This window comes from Eurosta solidaginis, chromosome 3 (genome assembly GCF_040869045.1).
Source record: "Eurosta solidaginis isolate ZX-2024a chromosome 3, ASM4086904v1, whole genome shotgun sequence".
In the NCBI taxonomy this organism is placed as follows: Eukaryota; Metazoa; Arthropoda; class Insecta; order Diptera; family Tephritidae; genus Eurosta; species Eurosta solidaginis.
This window is the reverse complement of record NC_090321.1, coordinates 3,005,106-3,029,975: the sequence shown is the minus strand read 5'-3', so window position 1 is coordinate 3,029,975 and position 24,870 is coordinate 3,005,106. Positions and strand designations below refer to the sequence as shown.

Genomic DNA, 24,870 nt, shown 5'->3' with positions numbered 1-24,870 from the left:
ACCCCTGCAGGAACATATACTTAAGGTCATATGTTACGTATTAAGCGAAAAATGCTGGATGCTATTGTAAGCATACTGATTGGGTCTTATAGTGCGGGCTCAGATCAGATATGTCCACTATCCACCACATATCCTAGAGAAGAGCCATCATTGGCATATCGGCGGGGACCATTTCTTTGTCCCCTTAAAGAAAAGTTTGACACCGCGAAAGAAAACTGGCTCAATTTGGGTTCCCTGCAAAGTTTATATGGTTATGCCAAGTAACGTAGAGTGGAAAGGTAGACCGAGGATACTTGCAGTTTCAACACATTGCAATTAAAATGATTCTGTTTAAAGAGTTCTACCTGTTACAGTATTACAGTATCCAGATCGAAGCTGAGTTAGAGTGACGCGCGTCTCCGTGGGGGGGTTGCTTTCCTCTACTGCGATTTTGGGGTGTTTGAATTAAGGAAAGGGGTTCGCCAGTCTAATTGACAGCGTCTTCTTGTCTGTTAGCAATTTCGTGGCTGTCTCCATTTTCTCCATTTAGGAAAGCTGTATCTATTACAGAGAAGAAGGTGGAACTATTTTTTAACCCATTTTTAAATTTTATTTATTTATTTAAGAAAAGTAAAAAAAAATAAGCAAACAAAATTAGCATCTTCATTGTAACTTGTATTTTTGAATAATTTCCCTTTCATTTTCCCTATTTCATTCGCTAACCATTCATTAAAATAAAAATCATTTGTGTCACCTTATGTTACTCCAATTCAGGTTTTTATGCGCTAAGAATTCAACTCTGCGATGAATTCAGTTATTTGACATTTCTGACGTAGTTTGTGTATTTCGCGAGTGAAAATTTGTTGCAAAACTTTCAGCGATTTATACGCTTTAAAATTTAAAGGATTACGGATTTCTTAAAAGAAAAACGCAAAACTGGGTATCATAATGGCGGATCCGAAATTCGAGAACTTACCTGGCATTGTAAGTACACAAACTACAATTGGAGTGTACCATAAAAACTGACTCATTCCGGCCAATTTTCCTTTGCACTGGAAGTTTGGGGCACCACCCAGCTGAACTTAAATTTATTTCTTATTTATTTTCTCTCTTTCTAGACTTATGACCAACCCGACGTGTATGAGACGCCAGATAATCAAGAGCAAGAAACTTCTGATTACTACGAAGAGGAGCCTGCGAATGAAGCCATCGAGCGCTTGCATATCTCTACACGCGATTCATACAATCGTTTTCGGGGCGCTACACTTGATGGTAGCGTCGACTTTTCGGATCGCATTGGTCGACGCCTTTGCAAAGGCTATGATGCACGTTCTAGTGAATATGAGCTTGTAGGCGTAGGTGAAAAGGAAACGCCTGTGCAGAAGTGCAGGCGGCTACAATGTGAAATGAATGAGTTGATGGATGAAGTGGCTACTCTGCAAGTTGATCGTAAGATTGCCCAAGAAGAAAAAGAATCGTACGATGCAGTGGCAACTGTTATAGCAACGGCAAAGAAAGTTTTGGATTCCTTACGATTGGAACAGGTGTTGGGTAAAGAGCAAGTGCCCACGGCAGCAGATAAGGAAGTGAAGCAGTTGATAAGTAAGTACAAAATATGTATTTAATCACTTTTATTCATAATCTCCACCATACGTTTTGCACAGGTCAAGTAGAAGAATTTAAAAAATCTGGTCTACTCACCGCCATACCAACTCCAGGCACTGATTTGGCGGCATCTGCACGCATCGCAAAACTCGAACATCGTTTACATCAACTTGAGCAGGCCATAGGTGTGCAGCCCGAAAAATTAAGCCGTCTTACAGCTTTAACGAATACCTCGAACGTTTTGGAGGCAGTCCATCAACTCAGTACAAAGGCAGCATTAATACAAGTCGATAAGTTGGATACCATTGAATCACGTCTCACCTCTTTAATAAGTAAAATGGATGCTATTGCTGAAAAATCTAGTGGATCTTCTGAAGATGCAAAACGTGATCAAAAAGTTACTGAATTATATGACATAGCCAAGCGTACTGAACCAGTTGCGGAGATACTGCCTGACATTATTGAACGTATGCAAGCGCTTGAGGCATTGCACAAATATGGTAAGTTTTTTAATAAAAGAAACCTCTTCTTTTAGTATGTTTCGGCTGGTTTGTTAGTCTTCTTTCATTTGGGTATATTAACCATATCCGCTGCTTATTTTACTTAAAAAAACTTCTCGTGATACCCAAACAAATCCCTCTTTTTTGCGGCCTCGTCGGATACCGTAATGGGTTTGACTCTTACCTTTTCTAAATCGGCTTTAATCATACATTCTATACTCATATCCACAAATGCAGAATTTGCGAGCATAACCAGTTGTTCATTAAACCTATTTTTCTCAGCATAATATGTGGGGGCTCCACCGAGAGATTTTAGCATACCTTTAACTGAGTCAGCCTTCAGTAATAGCTATTTTGCCACTCGTTGTTTTTTCAGCAGCAATAACTAATTTAATAATTAAATCTTTTACCATTCAGCTATGAACTTTGCTAAAATAATTGCTGAGATTGAAGAGAAACAAACTACAATTACAACAAGCTTGGTGAGCAACAAAGAATTGTTGCATTCAGTACAGGAAACATTCGCACACAATCTTGAAACTATTAACAAGGAGGTGGCTAAAGTGGAGGAGCGCGTTCAAGCGATCGCTAGCAAAAAGTAGAGCAAGACAATGGAGCGTATAAGAAATCTTATCATTAAAGCAACTATTAGTGATTGGATATATTTATTTAATTTTCATCAAAATTCGCCTAAATGCAAGTATTGTAATTTATCATTCTGTAAATCTATAATTTTTTGAAAAACTGAGAAACTGCACCAAGCTGCAACAACATTTGTATGGTAATAAATAATAATAACATGCTTTGAAGAAAAAAAGCGCTTTGAAAACAATTGTTATGCTGAGTTGGGGATGACCTAAAAGGTTTAATGTGGTCATATTAAATTGTGAATTAAATGTACCAGATCTATATCCGAAAAAGAACCATCAACATCGATAACACTCCTCAAAATATTCGGGGATTATCTTTTTCGCTCCATCAACAACATCATAGAGTTTCTTTTTTTGCTTTGACCGCGTTCGCCATGGTTTTATTTTGTTAAGATAATTTAAGCAAATAATACTTTAATCTTAATGTATTGTCTTTGGAAGCTTTTTCCTAAAGTTTTTAATATGGAAAATATTTTAAAAGTTACTTCATTTCCAAGAACTGTGTTTAAAGTAAACTCCTACTGTATGAAAGGACTTTTTCTAATAAAGAGCGTCATCTTAGAACTTCGAACTAAATGAATTCACCTCAATCACATATTTTTCTGTTTAAATGAAACACCCTCAATATTTTACAATTTTTATTTAAAGCCTTTTTATTTATAATCATAATACATAATAATAATCAATGTAATAATAATAATAAATAATATAAGTGATACGCTCACGTATAGTACCTTCAGATATTACATACTTAGCTTTGAATAAATTTCATACATTTCACTTTTCATTTAAATGTTTGCATTTCTTATAAGTTATTATATATTATGCTCGCTTTACTTTCCTTACATATATACTAACTGCTTCAAGTATACATATCTTCATAAAATGTTTCTTCTTTTCGCTTCCATAAAACGTCTCCACAGTGTTTATTGATCTGCACTTCTTCATAACTGCTGTATTTATGTTCTAAAAACAGTTATACATTTTCTTTCTTGTCATTTTGCTATGTACTTAATTCATATATATCTATGTTGACTGAAGAATGTTGAATGTAATATATGTATATGGATGTGTGAGTGCATGTATCAATGTTAAAATGTATGCTTGTATAAATGTATGTATGTGTTTATATGTGCTAATATATATGTTTCCGCTATATATTATATGTATTTTTACTATTTATTTTGGAATTGGTTTGACAATTACATACATAAGTATATGTTTGATTTGGATGAATATGTCCTCTTTTATTTTTGATTTAGTACAATCATGCTTTTGATATATACCAATTGTTTTTATGTTATGCTATCAAATAACTTATTATTGATTCTAATATTTCATACATAAAAGAAAGTGTAAAATTGTTTCAGTGTATCTGCATAGCTAATTGTTTTCCAACTTAATTTTATGTTCAGTTCACACTCTTACCAAATAGTAAATTAATTGGTTTAATACAAAGAAATCACAAAAGCAAAACCAACAAACTTAAAATTTTACTGGAAGAGTAAAAAACATTTTACTTTCACGTTCTATGCCTTTTTAAAGTATCATTAATGCTTTGTTATTGGTAGTAGCACTTTAAAACTTTTAGTGAGGGTGTTTTCTAATACATACATCAAGCCGAAATCTGTAAGAAACTTAATTTCGGTAAGGTGGCGGTATATGAATGTATGTACCTTTTTACGGGCTTTTACTTTCTCTTCACAAAATTTGTTATAATTTATTTTGAAAAATCAAATAAAACCTTCTACTTTGCAAGCGCTTAACGTTCGCTCCCCAGTTGTGAGCAACGAAAGCACTTGAATAAAAGCTTGCGCTGTAACAGTGAGCTTCATCTCATGTTAAGCTCTCTCATTCTGTGAGCTTTTTCTTGACGTTAGATACACTTTGACTTGTAAACAAGTGCGCTAAACGCCTTCGCATCCAAACTCATGTAAGTTTGTGTGATAAAAGCGCCTGAAACTGATTGAGTAAAAAAATCCCGAAAGCTCATTTATGACAAAGCAAAAAAAATAATGAAATGAAAAATTTAATAACATTAAATAGCCAGATACAATTTTTTTAGCAGCTTACATTTAAAATAGTTTTGAAAGCTTAGGATATATTAAGGCCAAAAGAGCGACGCGATGAATAATTTACGTATATTGGGGTGTCTGATGTATTATAGTATTTGTTTAACTTATTTAGCAAATTTTAAATGTATGCGTACCATAGAATAAACCAAAAATATTTAAGCTTTCCAAGGACTCATGAACAACCGCTTCGTTAAAGGAGCTTTCATCTTTGTTGAAAGGTTTGAGTATTATTTTTGCAACTTTCTTTTTCAAGCACCAAAAGCTTTTAAGAGACAATATCGCAGGAGTATTTAATATAATTAATACTTAATTTAAGTCATTGCTTTGAGCGAAACACGAGCTCCCAGGTAAAAACACCTACAATGTATAACTGTTTCTGACATTATCGGCGTTTTTCCTTGCACACATACATATTTATTTTTGTATTGGTATTCCAAAAATTGTTTGTGGGAGTGATATTTTTTTGTTGCGCAGACTTGAAGGAAAAGCAATAAATCGAATTCATCATGCTATTTCACCGCAAACCATCAGCATGGCTTTCGAAAACTGTATAGCATTCATTACCACCGCGCTAAGTGCCTTTAATACTTAAACAAATTGCGGTTTGATTAAAAAAGTCCACCATAGAACACTACTCGTAGCGCTAGGCCTTACAACGGTGTATCACAGCTCTTTTCCGCAAGATAATGAGGGGTCCATCCATCCCTTTTATGCCGAAAGGTAGACCGTAAACCATTCCCCAGCGGGTTCGGTATGCCTGTCGTAAGAAGCGACTAGAATACCAGATTCTAGGGGCTGTGTAGCGCAACCCTTCAGGTTGCAGCGCAATATATAGGTTCTCCAAACCCAATTGTCAACCTCACCTATCCGTGGCGAATCCCGTTTCACTAACAGACGAGGCTCTGGCGACACCAAGCTCCTCATGGAACTTGGGGTTGGGGAGGGAGGGATGACCTGAAGGTTTAATGTGGCCATATAAATCGTTCCCGAGTTGGTCGGGCTAGCACCTTAATGATGCTGTGTTACCGGAGGGTACTGGATCTGTGTCCGGCATAGGACCATCACATCGATAACACTCCCCAAAGCCTTCGGGAGTAAACCTGTCGATACAACAACAACAACAACCGTAAACCATTTGAAGTATTGGAAAGCATTTGTCCAGTTTAGAAACACAAGAGGCTGCCTCAGGGTGGTGCCCTATCCCCATTTTTGTTTAATTTTTATGTTTCGAAGCTGCCTTCCTCACCAGAAGGAGTCACCATTATTTCCTACGCCGATGACTGATAACGAGCACAGGTTTGGCCCTTCTATAAGCGAACAAGCCGTCGGCGACATTATATAGGATATGGTTGTTGCAAGTGTAGGAAATATTGATAATCCACTACGATGGTGTTATGCTGACAACTATGCAGCCACAATTGTACCTACAGTTTAGAACCTTAACAAAATCTTCAAGTCCCTTGCTGGCTGCACTTGAGACAAAGACTGAGAAACGCTAGGTAAGAATACTTCCAAGGGAAACGCAAGCCACTCTGGCATAACTTCGATCTGGATACTGTAATAGGTTAAATTCTTATCTGCGCTATGTATGTTCTACATGTAATGTGTCTCCACATGTCAGCAACCATCTTTTCAACTGTAATGTGGTACCCACGTCTCTAACGCCTATGTGTGTTTGCTGCAACCTTATGTAAACTGCTTTAAGTTAAGTGGATTTCGAAATACGGCTTATTTCAGGTGTAAAAGTATTTGCTTTAAGGGTGTGTTTAAAATAAGTGTTTTTTTTTTTTTAAATCACAAAACAGTTTTTAATTCAATCGGTATTGGTTTAATTTGCTTTTGTTGAAAAAAACATAAATAATATCATTTTTAACTGAAAGCATTATTACATTATTAATTATTTTTTTTATATTTCATATATTACTTGGTTCCTCTTTTGTTGTCCTTGTTTTTGTAAATAAGGATACATTTTTAAATACTCATATTTTTAGTATTTTGTGGAATCCATATTAGTGCATTTATTTATCTTAAGTTTTGTTCGCCTAAGACGCCCTATAATTACATACATAAATTTAAATTTTTGTAAAACATTTATTAATTTCAAATTTTTTTTTTCTTTTTTTGAATGTTTAAATATGTTTGAAAATAAAGCATGCATTTACATATTTAAAATTCATGTACTTAAATTAATATATTTAAAATTATTTTAATTGCCTACAAATAAATACAAACAATTTTGGTTGTGTAATGCATGGCTATTACTGTAAACGACGTTTACTTTACGAGCGGAATGCAAATCGGAAAACTCGAAAACAGTTGTGGATTTCTGTTTAAAATTTTACCAAATGCGATTTAAACTTTTTTTCAAATTTTAAGTTCTTATGTGGAAGAGAACGATTCGAAGCCTGCCGAAACTAGTCAAACCAAATATTTTATTTGTTTTCGTCTAATAACCGATTTCGCTTCGACAGTTTTGTAAACAACTTCGCAAAAAATCGGCTACGATATCCGAAAAAATGTTAAACGCAATGCCATTATTTCGACAATAAGTCGGAGCAAAGTATTTAGTGTGTTGCTGTTTCAAATTTGTAAATTCATACATCCATAACTGTTTTCGCGCTTTTCGGTTCACATTCAGCTCATCATCCCCGCAAACCGTAATAATCATGTATTTTTTGGTATATCTCTTAGCTCGCTCGCCATATTTTGCTTTACCAATTATATTAACGAAATTTCAACTACATAAATAGTATCTTATTTGCTATGCTTTGTTTTTTGTTTCTTTTCGCTCTTTACAATACTTTGCGTTTATTGCCTACATTTATAGTACATTTAAAGCTAAAAAAAATTAAAATTTTAGCTTTCTTTTCTATGAATAATAAAAAAATATGTAAAAGTTAAATAATTTCAAATATGCATTTGCAAAACGCAATATTTTTTACATACATACACACGTAGAGATGTTTAAGTATTTACAGAATAAATAAAATTAGTACGTTCATACATAAAAAAGATATATAACAATATTTAAAAAATATATCTACATATATTAGCCACTTAATAATATCAAAAAAAATAAATAAATACAGCTCTAGAATATAAATAAAAATTTTGTTCGTGTTGCATGTTTAACATTTTTTTATATTTTTTCTGACAACAGTGAAGCGTATTTAAATTTTTGCAATTTTTGTGTTTTTCTCTTTTTAAATTATTATTTTCTTTTTTGTTTTTCATACAATTAGAGTAGAAGAGTAAATACTTTTTTATATATTTTTTTTCGCGCTAAATATGTGTGTTTGCACCTCCTTTTTTGCCTTTAGGAAAATTAGAAAATTTACAACAACAAAAATCAATTTTACAATTAAATAAGTTAACTGTTTACCACCAATGAATGCTCCTATTTATTTAAAAACTGCACCACAACGCCAATTTGAAGTAAGAAATCCCAAACACCGCCTCAATGCTTTTACGATGGAATCCTATGCTTTTTTGGACAAAATGTTTCTGTTGCCAATTATTTTCTATTTCTATTCTTCTTTTGCTCTTCAAATCTTCGCTACCTCATCTACACACTTATTTATTGCACTACATTATTGTATATTTTGCATGTATATGTTTTTCTTTTAATTTTCTCCCAGTGTACAGTTACATTTTTTTTGTAATCTACATACATTTTGAATTGATTTTTCTTCGCATTTTTTTCCTCCTTAATTCTACTTTAACGTCTTCTGCCATTTTTGTGTCACGTTTTGCTGTCAACACTTCTCTCTCTTTCCTTCCCTGCCTCTGTTCCTTTTTCTCACTTAACTCCTTTTCTCTCCATCTCTATCTCTCTTGCCTGCTTTCCTCTATATATATTATTCTTTATATACTTCAATTCATGTACATATTTATATCGTTTAATACTCGTATATATAATTTTTGGGTTTCTTTCTTTTTTTGTCTTAATTATAATATAATATTTTTGTTTGTATTTGTGTTTTTTTTTCATTTTTGCATATACTGTTCAGAAACACTTGTTTGCCCTTAATACACTAATACGGATTCCATCGTAATTGTATCTCATTTATTGTTTGGTTGTGCATTTGACGCCGTTGTGGCTTGGATTTGTGATGCTGTTTGCGATGCCGACTCCAATGTGCGACGTGCCAGTCTTGACCTAAAAAAGAAATTGATGTAAAAAAAATTGTTTTAAACGCTAAACAATAAATGTTTTTTTTTTTTTTTTTTTTTTTTTTTTGGAAATTTGCCCATTCGTACGATTTTAAGTACTACTACTGTTCTGTCCGAAGTAAGGCATGCCTGCCTTTTACAAATGGTCCTTCGTTCCCTTCTTATCCATTATCTTTCCATTCCTCTTCCTCTCTAAATTTCTATTCCTTTACAAAAATACCCTCTCTTTCCCATATTACACTCTACGCCTCCCTCTTAACCTCACTCTATAACTCCCGCTGCCAGTCCAACTCCCTTTTTCACTCCATCTCCCGCTACCTCATACTAGCAGATGTGTGAAATACCACCCTACCCCCGCTGCTGTTTCAAATATGCTATATATTATAGAACGTTTGAATAACGACCTATTTCTAAATTTGTTTCAATAACGCCCTGTCTTGGAATTTGGTTGAAGAACGCCTTATCTTAGATTTTTTTCATAAACGCCACAGCAAATGTCAAAATGTATTGAATTTGAGCTCAGATGAAACAAATTCTGAGATAGGCCGTTATTCAACCGAATTATGATATAGGGTGTCATACAAATGTTTTCTGAGATAGTTCGTTGGAAGCGCTTTAGTAGTTAATAAAATTTCAACTATGTTAAAATTTGAAGCCCTTTTCTTTTTTTATAGGTTGTCTAAAAACTGCAACTCACTTTATCTGTCCAGCCAATAGTGGATTGATGGCGTACAACCAATCGTGTACCTCCTTATCGCCCAACGTCTGTAGCAGATAACCGCGATGCTTAGTGACAACACTGAAATATTGAAACAATTGTTATAAATGAGTCATTCCTATAAATAACTTAAACACACTTACCTAAATGTATTGGGTATCTTAACCATAGCCGCCTGATCTTCGCTGCATTCTACCTGAGCTGTTGCTAAATTCAATACTGCGCGCTCCACTGGATCTTTCTCGGATTTGTAGATGAACACATAAGGGCGACGCACAATCTAGTAAAATAGAAGTTTAAATTTTAATAAATGTATGCAATTGATATGTTGAGCTCTTCCCTACTACCAAAATCGTCAACTTACCACCCAACGTTTCTTCCAACCGGAACCACCATGCTCCAAAACATTAAGCAAACCTTTACGCGCTACAACCGCACTCACTCTAATCTCTTCTAGTTCGGGAACATATAAACGAAGCGGTAATGCTGGTTGTGTTGCAGGTGCTGGTGCCTCCCAGCCATTGGGTGCATCAGCACGATCAGGTGAACATAACCTAAAAATAAAATTTGAAAGAAATGAGTTAACGAGGAATTTTGGAAATAGCCGAGTAAGATTAAGGTGAAAACGGTGAAATGGAAAAGCGCACACTGAGAGGTTAAAAAGGGTGGGTAAATACGTTTTCTATTTTACAACAAAAACATATCTTTGTATGTTCCTACGTAGGTTAAAGGTGTGAAATATTTTGTTGGTAAAAAAGAGGAGAATGTGAGTGAAAATTGTAAAGCAAAAATTGTATTAAAATATGTAAGTGAATATTATTGTTAGTAGACAAGATTAATGCGTGTGAATTAAATATGGTGATCAGTTGTTAGAGTAGTGAGTTAGTTAGGCAAATATTTAATTAAGCAACAACTTCGCTATACTTCAGGATTTTTCAAACAACGGTAGTAAGTTGTTATGCTTCTGAGAATTGTTATAGTCGAATTTTAAATTGTTTTTATATTAACCTTAATTTCGTGCTGTTCAGCTTCAGCTAACTCATAATTTTTTTTTTTACTTCGAATTCGCGTTGTTCAGATAATTTGGTACATAAAAAAATATGTTTCGTGTGGTATGACTAATTAATACATGTTATGAAACGGTTTAAGTTAATTCAGCAAATAGTTTTTCCCATTTTGCTATATTTTACGAGCTTTTGAGTTAAAGTTTGAATTAATTTACTGATAACAATCGAAACAAATGTTTTCAGCAAACAACGTCATAAGATTTTGTATATTATTAAATAAACAATTTGAACAATTTATACCCACAAATAGAGATTTTTGCACTCAGCACATTCAACTTTGATACTTACAGCGTAATCTCATATTAATTTTATAGAACGCATCTTAAAAATAGCGCTGAATGTTTCGTGCGCATATTCAGCAGCATTTCAAACTTTCGAAGAATTAGAAAAAATTGGAATTTTAAAGAGCGGGCCAAGTATTTTAATATTATTCAACCCATAAACTAGAATGCACATTTAGAGTCTGGTAAGAAGTTGGCTTACGCTTTTAGAACTGGCATTTTTTTAACGCATAGTGCGCTTAATATGCACTCTTAAAACCGGTCTTATACAAATTTTTAGCTTATAAGAAAGTATTCAGCACTGGGAAGTGTTTTACAGAGTTCAACTTTAATTTTACAAGGCAGTTGTTACTATTCAGCTAAATTTAGTCAGCAAATCCATATATTCAGCAGCTAATGGTAATGGTTTGAAATAAACTAGTATCAGTCATAATTGGACTGGCTGCTGTTTCAAATGGGAATGGCTCAAATGTTTGTGTGCGATTTTTGCAGCGCTATTTAAACATTTTATATAAGATTAATATTTATAGCACAGGGCGACATCTTTGAATTAACCCTTTCTGTACCGTTGTTTGAAAAATTTGCTTATTATTTAAATAATTTAAATTTCCAAAGCAAAGCAACTTAAAAATCAATAGAAATTTAAACAAATAAACACGAAAATTACCTTCGTCTAATTTTTGGTGTTATTCTAATAATTCGGAAATTTTGTTTTAGAGTTTTACAAAATGAAGAGTTTGTGAAAAGAAAAGGAACATAAAAGCAGAGTAAAAAATTTAGGATTTAGATCAAAAATTTTTGTTGTTACAGTTTGCTTGTTAAAAAAAAACAGATTTTTCTTTTAGAGCAGAGCTCGTGGCTGCCAGACCTTCGTCATTTTATAAAAGTTGAAATTTCGTCAGTGCATACTTCCAACTGAAGCAGGATCGATGTTCTATTATAAAACTTGAGTCATAGTGGCTTTAACAGATATCGTGCAAAAATTTTGCAGAAAAATAGACCTATCTTTCGTCATTTTATAAAGACCGATTTTCATATACGGTCTTCGTCACGATACAAGAAGCCACTAGGCTCATTGCCAGACACTTTCCATAGTGGCTTTGTCCAGGCAGACACTTTTTATAATGCAAAACTGTACTTTTACATAAAGCTAAATACTTTTTCAAAAGTTATTTTTAAAGACTTTGTAATCGAATTTCAGTATAAAATTGCTTCTCTGTTCTTTGAAGTTTAGAAGGATTAAAAGTGTCTGGCTAATCAAAGCCACTATGGGAAGTGTCTGGCAATGAGCCTAGTGGCTTCTTGTATCATGACGAAGACCATATATGAAAATCGGTTTTTGTAAAATGACGAAAGATAGGTCTATTTTTCTGCAAAATTTTTGCACGGTATCTGTTAAAGCCACTATGACTCAAGTTTTCTAATAGAACAACGATCCTGCTTCAGTTGGAAGTATGCACTGACGATATTTCAACTTTTATAAAATGACGAAGGTCTGGCAGTCACGAGCTCATAGTCTAAGAGTTATTATTTTTTTTTTTTTTGTAGAAAACTGAAGGTTTTCAAAAAGAAGAGCGCAAGTCAGAAAAACACCAATACATACTCCTTGCAAGAGCAATCAAGAGCACAATGTCTACTTACTCTAGAGAGTTGCTGGAGAGACAGCTTACGGTCATGTCAGCACAACCCTCATCGCTCGGCGATACATCGGATTGAGGGGCCGGTTCACTTGTGCGATCTGTTGATTTGTTGTAGGTGCCTATGTGTAAAAAAAATATTATCATGCCCTTCTTCATCTCCATTCTCTGTTTCCTACACTTACCCTGCACTAATTTTAAACATTTCAGCATCAACTCTTGCTCACGCTGATTATATTCCCTCTCCGGTACAATGTGTTGTGGATCCTTGACAGGCGTCTGTGGTGATGGCGGTATTACCATATGTACCGGTGATGTAGCTGCGCGTGCTGCCAAATTGCATACATCTTTCTCGGTTTTCGTGGTTGGATTGGGATTTGTATCCATACCAAGACGTTCGCGCAGCAACAACAAATGACGTATGCGTCCCACCTCTTCGAGGCGTGTCAACTTTTCCAATTCCCATTGGTGATCGAAAATGAGCGAATCGCCATGTGGGCGCCAACCAGAGAGATTCTCTTCACCGCGCACATAAGTAGAGCTGGTATCTAAAACGCGTCGTTGGCGGCGTTGTACACCTTGAAGGAGACAGCAAAAGGAATTAGGCATGAGCTAAAGTTTTTTTTTTTTTTTTATTTAAGCACGTAGCGAAAGCGGAACTTTTGAAGCTTTTCAAACTATGTAGTTGATTATTTATTATGTATAAATAAATATTGAAAAAAAATATATATACTATATGTTATATAACCTTAGCTGCTTCAAGCATAAATTGTATGTAATTTGAATAACGCTTTCGAACGGCAAATAATAAAACACCCAACACTACGTTAAGAATTTCTACCTGGACTACCTGCTTCAGAGGCTCTACGCAATGACAATTCATACACGCCAGACAAACGATTAGCTTCGGGATTGCGATATTGACCAGAGAAGAGATGTTTCAATGAACGTGGTCCAGTGCGTGCATCGCGTCCATAAATTACCATGCTGAGATCTTTGGTGATGATAGCTGGTCGTGCACAGTTGTCAAGCTATTGGGATAAGACATAAAAGACGTTTAATAGTTATTCAGCGCCAATTTTGTAATTGTTGGCAAATGAACTTAGCGATGTCTGAGCTTCAAAAAATATTGGACCACTTAACAGTCATTCACATTTTTTAATCAGCACCTCTTGACGTAAATAAGCTCATTTACAGCCATATTTTAGTTAACTATAGCTTAATTTAGTTTAAACTGCATTTAATTATCTAATTTCGAAAATTTGTGCTTTTACCAGAAGTGCGCCCAATTCAGGGCATTTTTTAAGTTTTTATTTTAAACTTTAATATGTATATTAAGTTTCAAAATTCGACTTTCGGACGTTAAGCGATTTATTCAGTTATACAGCGGTCTTAAAATGCAGCCTTATATCGCACTTACCTCCAAATAAGCACTCAATGTGATGTAAATTGTTTCACCAGCTTGTGTTACGCGATTCAACAGAGTTGAATTATGTAAGCTCGAGTCCCAGGCAGCCTCAAAACGATAAAAGGAACGATCATCGCCGGGTACCTCCACGCTTTCACCGGGGAACAAGCCCAAAGACAATACACAAGAATCTTCATCCAAATCATCTGACGACTCTGGGGTATTGCGTATACGACCAACAACTAGTTCGCGTATATCGCGCCATTTCACTTCAGCTGTGGGTTCGTGTACGATAGTAATGCGTATGCGACGCTGTATGCCTTGATGTAGCAGAAATAGACCACGGCATGGAAGATCGTCGCTATGTTCAACTACCTGCAAAACAGAAAGTGAGGAACATAACCAATTTCGTTAAAGACTTGGCAAGTATTTAAACTTACCGATGGTACATATTCGCCATTGGGAGCCAATTCGCATATTTCGAACCAAACCAAAACGTCATGCTTGGCCAAAACTGTTGACGTCGATGGGCAAGGCAGCGGCCCAAATTTGGGACTACGTACCGGTTGACTAATGGGAATGCTTGGTGGAAGCATGCGACGTGGTGGTGGGCGAGAGACAAAGTCCTGTTTAGCATCTTTATGCAGGGGATGCGTTTGATAATGACCAAAGATTTTGAACATAATCGGTTGGGTCTTCAAGTACTCTATGAAAGATTTGGTTACGGGTACGGTGATCTGTAAAAGCAACAAGTGGAAAAAATATCGTGTTAACTCTGTGTGGCTTATTTTGGATGTTGAGACGTACATTTTGAACATGATAGAAGCCGAGTGGTGAACCAGACGCTGAATTTTTGACCGGTTCTGTGGAAAAAGCCTCCTCATGACGATGTAAGAAGCTGCACGTATCAGAAACAAGCATAACAGTGGAAAAAGTTATACTGGAAACAGCTTAAGATCGATGTGACTTACTTGAATTGACAGAAAATGTCAGCGTATTCAGCGCCTATGCCTGTGGCCTGTAAAACGGTAACACGGAATGTAAATTCTTTGCCGATTTCCAAATGTTCGCCCGGTTCTTCGTTACCCTCCTGACACTCAGAGGCAGAGTTTGAATCAATGCCGCGTCCTGAGTCAGCATCCTCAAGTTCTGGTGGAAATAAAAAAAATGTTTTTAAGAAAGTTAGCAAGGAAATGCATATGAAGATTTTTTCTTTCTCTTCGCTGTGACACGCATCAAAGAGCAACAGAAAAAAATAGTTAAGAACTAATAAGTTTAGCTGATACACTAACCTTCCAGTTTCGTATCCAAACCACCATTATCAATGTAGCGTTGCACGTCATCCTTCTCGTTCAGAGCGCGATATTTCGGCTTGGCATCATCTTCATTGAAAACCAAGCGAGCCGATTGTTTGACACCATTATTGAAATCAATGGATTCCTCATCCTAGATCATCAAGCCAAAAAAGGAAGCAGAAAAATAGTTAATAGTTAAAATGTTGGCAGACTAAATATATATTTTTACTCTGACTCACCATAACCGGTTGCACTGCTATCCGCAAGTAACCACGTACATCGCCGCGCTCATTAACTATGGCTACTTTATGCACCAAAGGTACCGGATAGAGCAAATTACTCAAATAGATGAATGAACGCCCAACCATGCGGAACCAAGGGAAACGATCATAAAACGGATCACCACCAGTGAGGCTCTCCACATTGTAATCTGGTGAGGTGGGACTAAGCTCGGCTTCATTATGATACATTTCACGCATAAGCTCTAAGCGTTGCCTAAAGAGCGAAGAAAAGTGGGAGAAAGAGAACGGAAAATTTTAAATCAGTTACGATGTGAGTGGTGTAAAGATTTTTAGAGGCAAAACAAAAATTTTTTAGTGCAATTAAGGCGCAAACAAATAGAATTTTATAAAACTCAAAATAAATTGCAAACGAAATCAAAAACATCAAAAGCCATATGAGTAATGAGATGCTGAGTTGAGAATTTCTAAGTGAGCTTGTTTAAATGCTTCCGTTGCAAACTGCGCCTGTGCAACACTTGTCATTAGTCATTTGTCACTAGTCAGCAGCTCATACTATGGAGTTCCCCAAAGGCACATTTATTTGTTTTTATGGAAAATAATTTGAGTAAGTAGTACGCTCACAAAAAAAGCAATTTTATGACCAAATTAAACAAAACAGTTGAAAAAGTAAGCAAAAATGCATGCAACAAATAAATAAGACACTTGCGGGCCAAGGAGGTAGCCTAACATCTACTAAAAAAGAAATAATTGGCTGCCGAAGAAAGACTTGGGCAATTTTTACCAGCAGGGGTACTAAACCTATTCAGCATATCATATGGGGGCACATAAGCTCAGCTTAATGATAGATTCAAGATACTGTTTTTTTGTTTTGTTAAATACATATCTACATTTTTTTCTTTATGCCAATCTATGTCATTACATACAGAGGGGAATCCTTGACATAGACTTTTGGCACTCCCTAAAGTCTTTGAGCTCTGTCAGAGTGAGCTGTCGTTTAGATTAACTCTAAGCAGACTATGAAAATCAGATTTGTGTGAATGGTTGGACCAAAAGAAAATGATATGTGTCAGTTGCTGCTTAGGACCGAAATGAAGCACACCTTATTTTGACTTCTATCAAGTACCGGATCCAAGGGAAATATGCAGGCATATGAAATCAAGTATCCTTGTAAATTGCTAATTGTTTAAATCAAATTTTCCATACTTGATCATATTTTCTTTACCATTCAAAGTATAATAGCACTTGGATAAGCTTAATGAGTTAAGAAAACTTATTTTTTTTCTCAGATATGGGCGTTCTTTCGAATATTGAAACGGATAAAAGTACAAACAGAGGGGCATCGCTTCGCCTTTATTAAAAAATCACTAAAACATTCATGTTTAACATTCTAGCAAAATACGCAAAAACTTCACTTTTCTAAAAAGGAGGTATAAGAACTTTGCAAAAAGCATTATCTTGTTTCTTCGATAGTATACGCCACTGTATAAGAGACAAGTGTGATATGTTATGGGTCAAATTTACTGAAATTATTTTCAACGGTCATTTTGTAAAACTTTGACAGCGTTTTGACTGGCTGTTCAATATGGCGGCACATCCAAACGTCTACCTTCAGCGAGTGATAGAAATAGACGCAGACTGACACCACGATAAGATGTCTCTTATTTTGCCGTCTATACTTTAGATACCACACTTGTCATCTTGTCTTGGTTACAATGAGCGCTTTCAGGAAACACAAATGTTAAGCAGTCATTGGTCGTTTTTACACTAGCCGACACGACACCGACAACGACAACAGTGGGAACACAATTTCATATAATTATATGGGCACGCTTTCCCACTTGCCGACACGACAGCTTTATGCCGTTGTCGGCAACGACATGTCGGCGGGAGACAAGCATTCCATTCGTGTCGTCGACAAGCTGTTTTTATTTGTTACATTGTTTATTTTATGAGCAGTGTTGTGAAATCGTGTCGTGTCTTTTATAATGTGTAAGTACTATGAAAAATTGTGTCGGTGTCGTGCCGGTGTCGTGTCGGTATCGGTGTTGGTCAATGTGAAAACGCACAGTGAGCGATAACTTTTTGAACGCATCGTTGAGTACATGGCGGAACGATACAAGGTGGCAGCATGGGACAGCTGATTATAAACTTTTTTTATTTGATTTGATACATCAACTTCCGGCGCAGTACTATTTGACATTTGTCCATCGAATTTACAAAAACAAAGTACATGGAATTTTTATTTATGTTTGTAGGTATGTCGCCATGCTGCCACCTTGTATCGTTCCGCCATGGTTGAGTAGTTACGATCCACTCGACGGTTGAATCAAATTACTGAGCAGAAAATTTTCTCGCAACATTTGCTTAACGTGTTTATTCGCCTGTCTGGCAGTTGTTTGATATTTTAAAGTGTGGGTTTTGAATAAAATTACTCCTCTGAATACTAGGTGAAGTGTAAAAAATTGTTTAAGAAGTCCTTTTCCGTAAAATTCATGGATATTTATTTCATTTGACAGTTGGATCAACTCGCTGTTCATAAAACTTCATTCGGTCATTTCTATCACATCACTTAATTGCGGAAACATGTTTGCAACGTATCAACAAAAATTTTCTTCGCTAAAAGCGCCCAATGTTGGGCAACACTAATTTTTTTCTGATTTATGACAGGCTATCGTGTTAAGACGGTCTTTTACTCGATAGACAAGTTAGTATATATAATATATATATAATTAGACAAAAACAACAACCAAAAAACACATAGCATAGCTTTTAAAATAGTACATAGAAATATAAGAAAAAAACTAAAAACCTCGTTGTAGCGAAAATTAAAGCAGACCTAGATGGTATTAGATTGACCAATGTTAGACGGGATGGTGAGCCGCCAGTACCACCTTTCATCGGAATCGTACCATCTGCAAGCGAAAATATGTCTTTTATGGGTGGCAACAATGACGACGACGATAACGATGCAGTGTAATCGTGATAAGATTGTATTTGAGATTGAGGGAATATAATGCGGGAATCAGAATCGGATGGGAAGAATGAGGATTGATTTGGAGAAACATTTGTGGCTGCGTATGGTATAATGCTGTTGTAATGTAAAGCCTCGTTATCACGGCCGCCTATTGAGGTCGTATCGTATAGCATAGATGATGGTGGACTCTCGACATTGTAAATTTGGCGCATCAACTCCAAGCGATAGCTGATTGGTGAGCAAGTGTGATATGTGTTTTAAATTTGGTTTTCGTTTTTAACGAAACGGGAAGTTAGGTTCAATTTGAGGATATGAATGGGAGTAAATAAAGAAGATAAGAAAATGCATATTTGTTTTAGTTTTTGTAGGGTTAGTTAAAGCATATATTTATGTATTTGAATTATGTTATGTAAAATATAAATATGAAGTATGTAATTGAGCGATGTGAGAATGCGCAGCGTTAACGGTGCTGGTGTATCATTTAAAAATATTTTTTATTAAAAATATTTTGTCGCAAGGGCCATCGTATTAGTTGTAAAGTTTTAAATCGTATATTTTCCATGATTTCCAATACAAAATTTCTTAAAAAGTAGCCCATACAACAATAGGAGCTTTTTTGATTACATAAATACTTTTTTTAGGTATAAATATTATTAAAAGATTATTGTTGTATTCATATTTTCGTAATACTTGAGCTAATTAACTAAATAGCCACCATGCACGTTCCAAAAATTTTTCAAACAAATTAAAAACAAGAAGATGTTATAAATGAGCTGCGTAAATATCCTTTTATTAGCTTCTGAAATGCCTTTGAGGACCTGGCAATGACTTTTTAATTTACCAAAATCTGTGTTGCAGATATACACGATGAAAAAAACTAACTAAATAGCAAACAACAATGAACGTGATTTCGAAAACTCAAATTTTGGTGTGAGGATAAAACTGTAATTGATTTAACTTTTAATTCTGTTTTTTTTTTTTTTTTTTGGAAATTTGGTATTACTTACCGCAATTTCTCCAATGACCAATAGTGCGTGGCACCGTTTTTGGTGTCGGTTACCTCGACAGCCACAATGGTTTTCGAAACTGGTGGTGCGCCAAATTCATCCTCATTTTGTAGTGGCGACACAACAGAGGCCAATTCAGGTGGTAGGGGAGAGTAGAGAGTGTCGGTGAGAAGTGTGAATTGGAATTGTACCTGAGAGAGGTTTGATTTGAAAAAATCTGTATAAATTATTTGTTGCTATAATTTTTCGAAAAAGGGCCGTTCTTATAAATGCATATGAGTCTCGTATAACCTACAACCCGTATATGAAAAATTATATATTTATAAAGTTATAAGCTTTTAATTACCTTCTTTTTCAATTCAACCGATATGGCATTAGCCTCCTTCAAGAATATAGCATTGCCCCAGAGATCATCGCGCAGCGAAGTGAATTGATGGTAACGCCATTTACGGAATGACCAAGCAGCCAAACCGGCCTCGCGTGCAGTCCAGCAGGATTCATAGAGGGGATTGGCTGCGAAAATAAAATTATGTAAATTAATCACACGTTCAAACGTGCCACAGGGCAATTTTGTTATCTCTGCTATATTGATTACAGTGGGTAAAAATGGAATACGAATTACTGCTATTTCTGGCACGAAGCGTAGAACATTTAGGCTTCCGCTTCTCATCTCCAGCAGTTTAAGCCTCAGTTAAAGTTTCCTAAAGTTTAACCTTGCCACATTTTCGCTGTTAATATTAGTTTAATGCCCGGTTTTTCAGTGCGAGTTTAAACTTCAGTTAAAGTTGACTACAGTTTAACCTTGCCACTTTCTTCGATAAAATAAAATGTTGCTGCTCATCTCAGCTTAACCGGCCAACGTGGCAAGGTTAAACTCTAGTCAACATTAACTGTAGTTTCAATTAGCACTGAAAAACCGGGCCTAATACATCAAAGTGGCAGGGTTAAATTGTAGTCAAGTTCAGCTGAGGTTTAGGCTCGCATTGAAAACCGGGCCATAAAGTAATATTAAACCCAGTACTACTAACCTTCAAAATGGCCCATAAACTCAAGTTCATGACGCAATGTAGTGCATTTCTGTAACTTTTTCGACTGAACATCTTGATGGAAATAGTCATTTTGAACGTAATTTTGAGGACACGATGTAGAAATTTTTTTTACAGAAATGTTCTTTCGAATTTCATTCAAAAATAAAAAAGGAATGTATCTTCGTATTTTCACTTTCAATTCGATTCGGAGAATTTAAATTTATTTTGTAAAAATTTGCACTTGCGGTTTCTACATTACAAATTCTTTACTTATATACAATGGACGTGTTTTTTTTTTTTGTACCTGCATATACATCTGCGTTCGCGACTAAAAAAGGGCTCATCGGATAAAAGTAAAGTTATGCCCTTAGCAGTCCATATAAAGTTTAATTGCATATGTATATGCGCCTAAAGAAAAACCCAGCTAAAAAAAGTTTCTACATTGTTTTTGTTTGTTAAAGTATACAATTTTAATAATAATGTAATTCAAACTGAAACAAGTTACTTTAAAAAACATAGCTAATGTTTTTTTAATGATAACAGCGACATTTTATATAATAAAGAGATTTTCACATAACATCGCGAAAAAAATCGCCGAAATTTAAACACCCTACTAAGACATTTTCCTGAGCGTACGATAAATGGAAGTTAACATCACTACCGTGAAGTGTAACTATGGCACTTAAACTGTTATACCTAAATTTAGCAAACCACATTCCAGTGGCTACTAAACTGTGGGCAGTCGGTGCTGGGGGAAAAGGAAAGCGACAATGCACAAGCTCAAAACCGTCATTTGACAAAGAATCGTCAACGGTCCTGTGGCGCAATGGATAACGCGTCTGACTACGGATCAGAAGATTCCATGTTCGACTCCTGGCAGGATCGCTCGTGAGTAATGTGTTATAATAATCATTTTGTGTTTTTTATATTATCTACTTAATAATAAGTTAATACATATTTTATTTCAGTATTATTTGGTAATGGAGTTGTGCTTTTTCATTCATTTCAGAGATTCGGTTCTTTCGTTCTTTTTCTGATGAACGAACAAGTTGTTCTTTTTGTACATATGTTTCTTTTTTTTCAAGCAAATTTGTTCACTGCTGCTCCACCCACGAAAAAAGTCAACAAGTATAGATGGGGTGTGAATTGGATTTGTACCTGTATGCAGGAATGCTTTGTGTATGTATATTTTTAGTGTAAGTGGCATCATCGACATTCGTGCTCACTGTGAATTTCTACGTATGTATGTATGAATTTACAATGTTCGCGATAGAGAAGAGAGAAAGAATAGCATTAGATAAAACGAACTAAAAGAACAAATAGAACCAAAATCGAAGATCCAGTTCACTTGCTCAGTTGAGAAACCCGATCAATTGAACAAGTTCAGAACGAAACGACCCAACTCTATTTGGTAATATTAAAAAAAAAAATCGTCGGGGGATGAACGGATATTTATGAAAGAATGTACTTATATATATATATCTTAATATATAAAAAACACGTGCCACAACATTTTTGGGCGCGATGGACTCCTAAACTACTGAACGATATTGAATTTGTTTTGCACACCGTGTGTAGTTTGATATAACTTGAGAGATGGGATAGGTTATATCTCAGTTTATAGTCGCAATATTATTTTATTGCAAATTTTTTATTTGTTTATACGCAATAATAAAATGTCACGTATACGCAGTGGCACTCATATTTTCAGGTGGTGCGGATATACTTCCGTGTAATTGCTTGGTGTTTAATTAAACAACCTGCTTATCAATAAAAAATATTATAGCGAGGTGCTATGACATTTTTTTTTAATTCAGGAGAGTCTTTAGTTGTGTAGATGGTAATTTTCATACCCCTGGGTGACTAGGGTCTCGAGATATATGCCAAAACGTGGGCCAGTGAATGCCTAGACAGTGTTTATACAATATGGATATCAAATGAAAGCTGTTGTTGAGTGCTTTAGTACAGAGTAATATATTACCCAGCCGTATGAAGCGGAAAAACACAAGCAGGTCCTTGGTGAACTCCATAGACAGGCGTCGGACCTTTATGTCGGGAATTGCCCGGTGAATCCAGTACTTGAAGAAAAATATCCAGAACTCGCAGAAGAGGAACGCATACTCCCCAGGGAAACGCGTGTCACTCTTGCTCAACTTCGTTCTGGATACGGTAACAGGTTAAACTCTTACCTATCCAGAATCAACCCCGACATACAAAATGTATGCCCTGCTTGCAATGTGTCCCCACATGACACCAACCATCTCTTTAATTGTAATGTGGAACCAACGCCTCTAACACCCCTTTCCTTATGGTCCACCCCTGTTGAAACGGCAAGTTTCCTTGGACTCCCGTTAGAGGATATTGATGACAATTTGTGATCGGTCGCGCCTATTGGGTGGGGCGAGCATTGCTACAACAACAACAACAACAACGTACTGGGACTGGGATTAGGACTAGGACTGGGACTGAGACTCGGAGTGGGACTGGGACTGGGACTGGGACTGGAATAAAATACATACCACCCTCTGGGACAGGCAATAAGGGATGCAGAAGAATGAGAAGAAATTGAGAAGAAATTGAGAAGAAAAGAGAGGAGATTGAGAAAGAGATAGAATGAGACGAAGATGGAGATAGATGAAGCAAAAAAGGCGGAGGGAGGAGTGAATAAAAGGATTAGGAAAAAGTGAAGAGGGGGGAGGGCAGAGTCAGACGGAAAAATCTTATTAAAATGTATGCAGATAGGCCAAATTTAGGGCAGGACAGCGTCTGCCGGATCTTCTAGTACATACATAAATAGCTAAGTACTTAAATATATCAAAACTATCAGACCAACAGCTTATTCGATTTAGCCACGTTTGCACGCTAATATATTTGCCAGGATATTTCCAGGCAAACCACTCGCAAAATATTATCTTACATTCCGAATTTCAAATTAAATTTTTTTTCATTTGTTTAAGAAAAGGGTAAGCGTCGTTGGGATGGGTAACATGAAATTGCTTTATGTATGTACAATCATATATAACTTTTTCATTTTACTCACTGTATAAATCTTCCTCCTGGTGAAAGTCTTCAGGTGAATAGCTGCTATACATTGACATGGTCATAGACTGCTCCTCAACTTGTTTTTGCAATGCGTCAATGCGCGCTTCATAGTTCTGAAAACAAAAATAAATATTTTATTTACGCGTTTTGTTTTTGCCCGCTTCGATAGGCATGTTTCAGTCGTGTTGCCTAAGTGCTAGATATGCATAGAACTCTTGCCGCGTTGCTTCGCGTTAACGCTGTGATAGCGCCATAAGTTAACCGTATCTTAGCTTTTCTCCTCACTTTACATTCCACAAACTTTTTGAGCAAGATATATGAGCGACCATACATCGAGTTCAGGGCGAAGCACGCAACAAAGTGTTCTATGCAAATCCGGCATTATTGTTACTACAAATTACAATGCAAGGCCAAGGTCTGACGAGAACGGAGACAAAAAAAAAACATACCTAACCAGCCCTAAATTTTATTCTAGCTGGCGAGACTCACCTTACGCTGCTCCTCGAACTGTTGATCGGCTTGCTGCTTTTCACGCTTATACTGTTCCTCCAAATTATCCAAACGCTTTTGCATTTCCGCTTTCAAATCGATACCTTGCTTTTCCAGCAATTCACATTGCGCAAAATTCCAATCCACCTGCTGTGTATCACACTTTTCTATCTCGTTCTCATTATCTGCATTCTCAGTGATCTTTTCACGCAATTCACGCACCTGCTCGGGATTAGTAAAACGAAATACATGATTTTTACCGAGAATAACACGTGAACCGGTCTTCAAGACTTCTGGTTCTACCAGTTTTCGCCCATTCAAATAGACCAATGCATCTTTGTGCGGTATGAGTGTTACGCTACTGTTGCGATTCTCAAAAGTGCAATGCTCTTTCAAAATATGCGAACCCGATAATTGAATATCCTGTGGTACATTGGCTTCATGTGTGCCCAAGCGTGTTATGCCATCTTTAATGTAATACAAGAGGCATTCTGATAGATTTGGATCTTCGTTTAGGTTAACCAAATGTGGTGTTTTCTTTGGCGAGAATACGCCAACAGTGTCACCATCCTCCTTAACAGCTACACCCATTTCGGCAAAGATTGCCTCACGTTGTACACGTATCTCTTCAGTGCGTTTAAGTTTTTCCTCCCAAGTCTCGTTGAGTTCTGGTTTAGAAGGATTTACAAAGTGAAAGATA

At 35.9% G+C, this 24,870-nt stretch overlaps 2 protein-coding genes and 1 non-coding gene across 17 annotated transcripts in view; 2 read left to right on the top strand and 1 right to left on the bottom strand.

Moving 5' to 3' along the window:
- The first annotated feature begins 790 nt into the window (after nucleotides 1-790).
- DCTN2-p50 (dynactin subunit 2) lies at nucleotides 791-11,618 on the top strand. Of its 2 annotated transcripts, XR_010950458.1 has the most exons (5): nucleotides 791-963; nucleotides 1,098-1,581; nucleotides 1,644-2,084; nucleotides 2,502-2,780; nucleotides 9,657-11,618. XR_010950458.1 is itself a non-coding variant. In XM_067770395.1 (4 exons), the coding sequence occupies exons 1-4, from the start codon at nucleotides 928-930 to the stop codon at nucleotides 2,684-2,686; spliced, it is 1,146 nt and encodes a 381-aa protein (XP_067626496.1). In that variant the 5' UTR covers nucleotides 791-927; the 3' UTR covers nucleotides 2,687-2,916. The 2 variants fall into 2 exon arrangements, 1 of the variants encoding a protein (XP_067626496.1); XM_067770395.1 differs by lacking the exon at nucleotides 9,657-11,618 and having other exon boundaries at nucleotides 2,502-2,916.
- Nucleotides 6,588-24,870, bottom strand: part of unc-104 (kinesin family member unc-104) — a 104,609-nt gene continuing 86,326 nt past the window's right edge. For 4 of the 14 annotated variants that reach the window (XM_067770380.1, XM_067770386.1, XM_067770381.1 and 1 more), the window contains 19 exons: nucleotides 24,171-24,838; nucleotides 23,680-23,794; nucleotides 19,958-20,124; nucleotides 19,612-19,802; nucleotides 18,440-18,832; nucleotides 15,628-15,883; nucleotides 15,386-15,539; nucleotides 15,065-15,242; nucleotides 14,901-14,991; nucleotides 14,534-14,830; nucleotides 14,106-14,468; nucleotides 13,527-13,716; nucleotides 12,871-13,263; nucleotides 12,690-12,807; nucleotides 11,716-11,739; nucleotides 10,065-10,254; nucleotides 9,844-9,980; nucleotides 9,680-9,781; nucleotides 6,588-8,968 (listed from right to left, as the gene is read on the bottom strand). In XM_067770380.1, the coding sequence (XP_067626481.1) occupies nucleotides 8,872-8,968; nucleotides 9,680-9,781; nucleotides 9,844-9,980; nucleotides 10,065-10,254; nucleotides 11,716-11,739; nucleotides 12,690-12,807; nucleotides 12,871-13,263; nucleotides 13,527-13,716; nucleotides 14,106-14,468; nucleotides 14,534-14,830; nucleotides 14,901-14,991; nucleotides 15,065-15,242; nucleotides 15,386-15,539; nucleotides 15,628-15,883; nucleotides 18,440-18,832; nucleotides 19,612-19,802; nucleotides 19,958-20,124; nucleotides 23,680-23,794; nucleotides 24,171-24,838 (4,124 nt within the window). In that variant the 3' untranslated portion in view covers nucleotides 6,588-8,871. Of the gene's footprint in view, nucleotides 8,969-9,679; nucleotides 9,782-9,843; nucleotides 9,981-10,064; nucleotides 10,255-11,715; nucleotides 11,740-12,689; nucleotides 13,264-13,526; nucleotides 13,717-14,105; nucleotides 14,469-14,533; nucleotides 14,831-14,900; nucleotides 14,992-15,064; nucleotides 15,243-15,385; nucleotides 15,540-15,627; nucleotides 15,884-18,439; nucleotides 18,833-19,611; nucleotides 19,803-19,957; nucleotides 20,125-23,679; nucleotides 23,795-24,170; nucleotides 24,839-24,870 lie in introns of all 14 variants that reach the window. The other 10 variants (XM_067770388.1, XM_067770391.1, XM_067770390.1 and 7 more) reach the window with 8 other exon arrangements.
- On the top strand, nucleotides 21,452-21,524 carry TRNAR-ACG (transfer RNA arginine (anticodon ACG)). Its single transcript has one exon. It is a non-coding gene; the product is annotated as a tRNA-Arg (tRNA).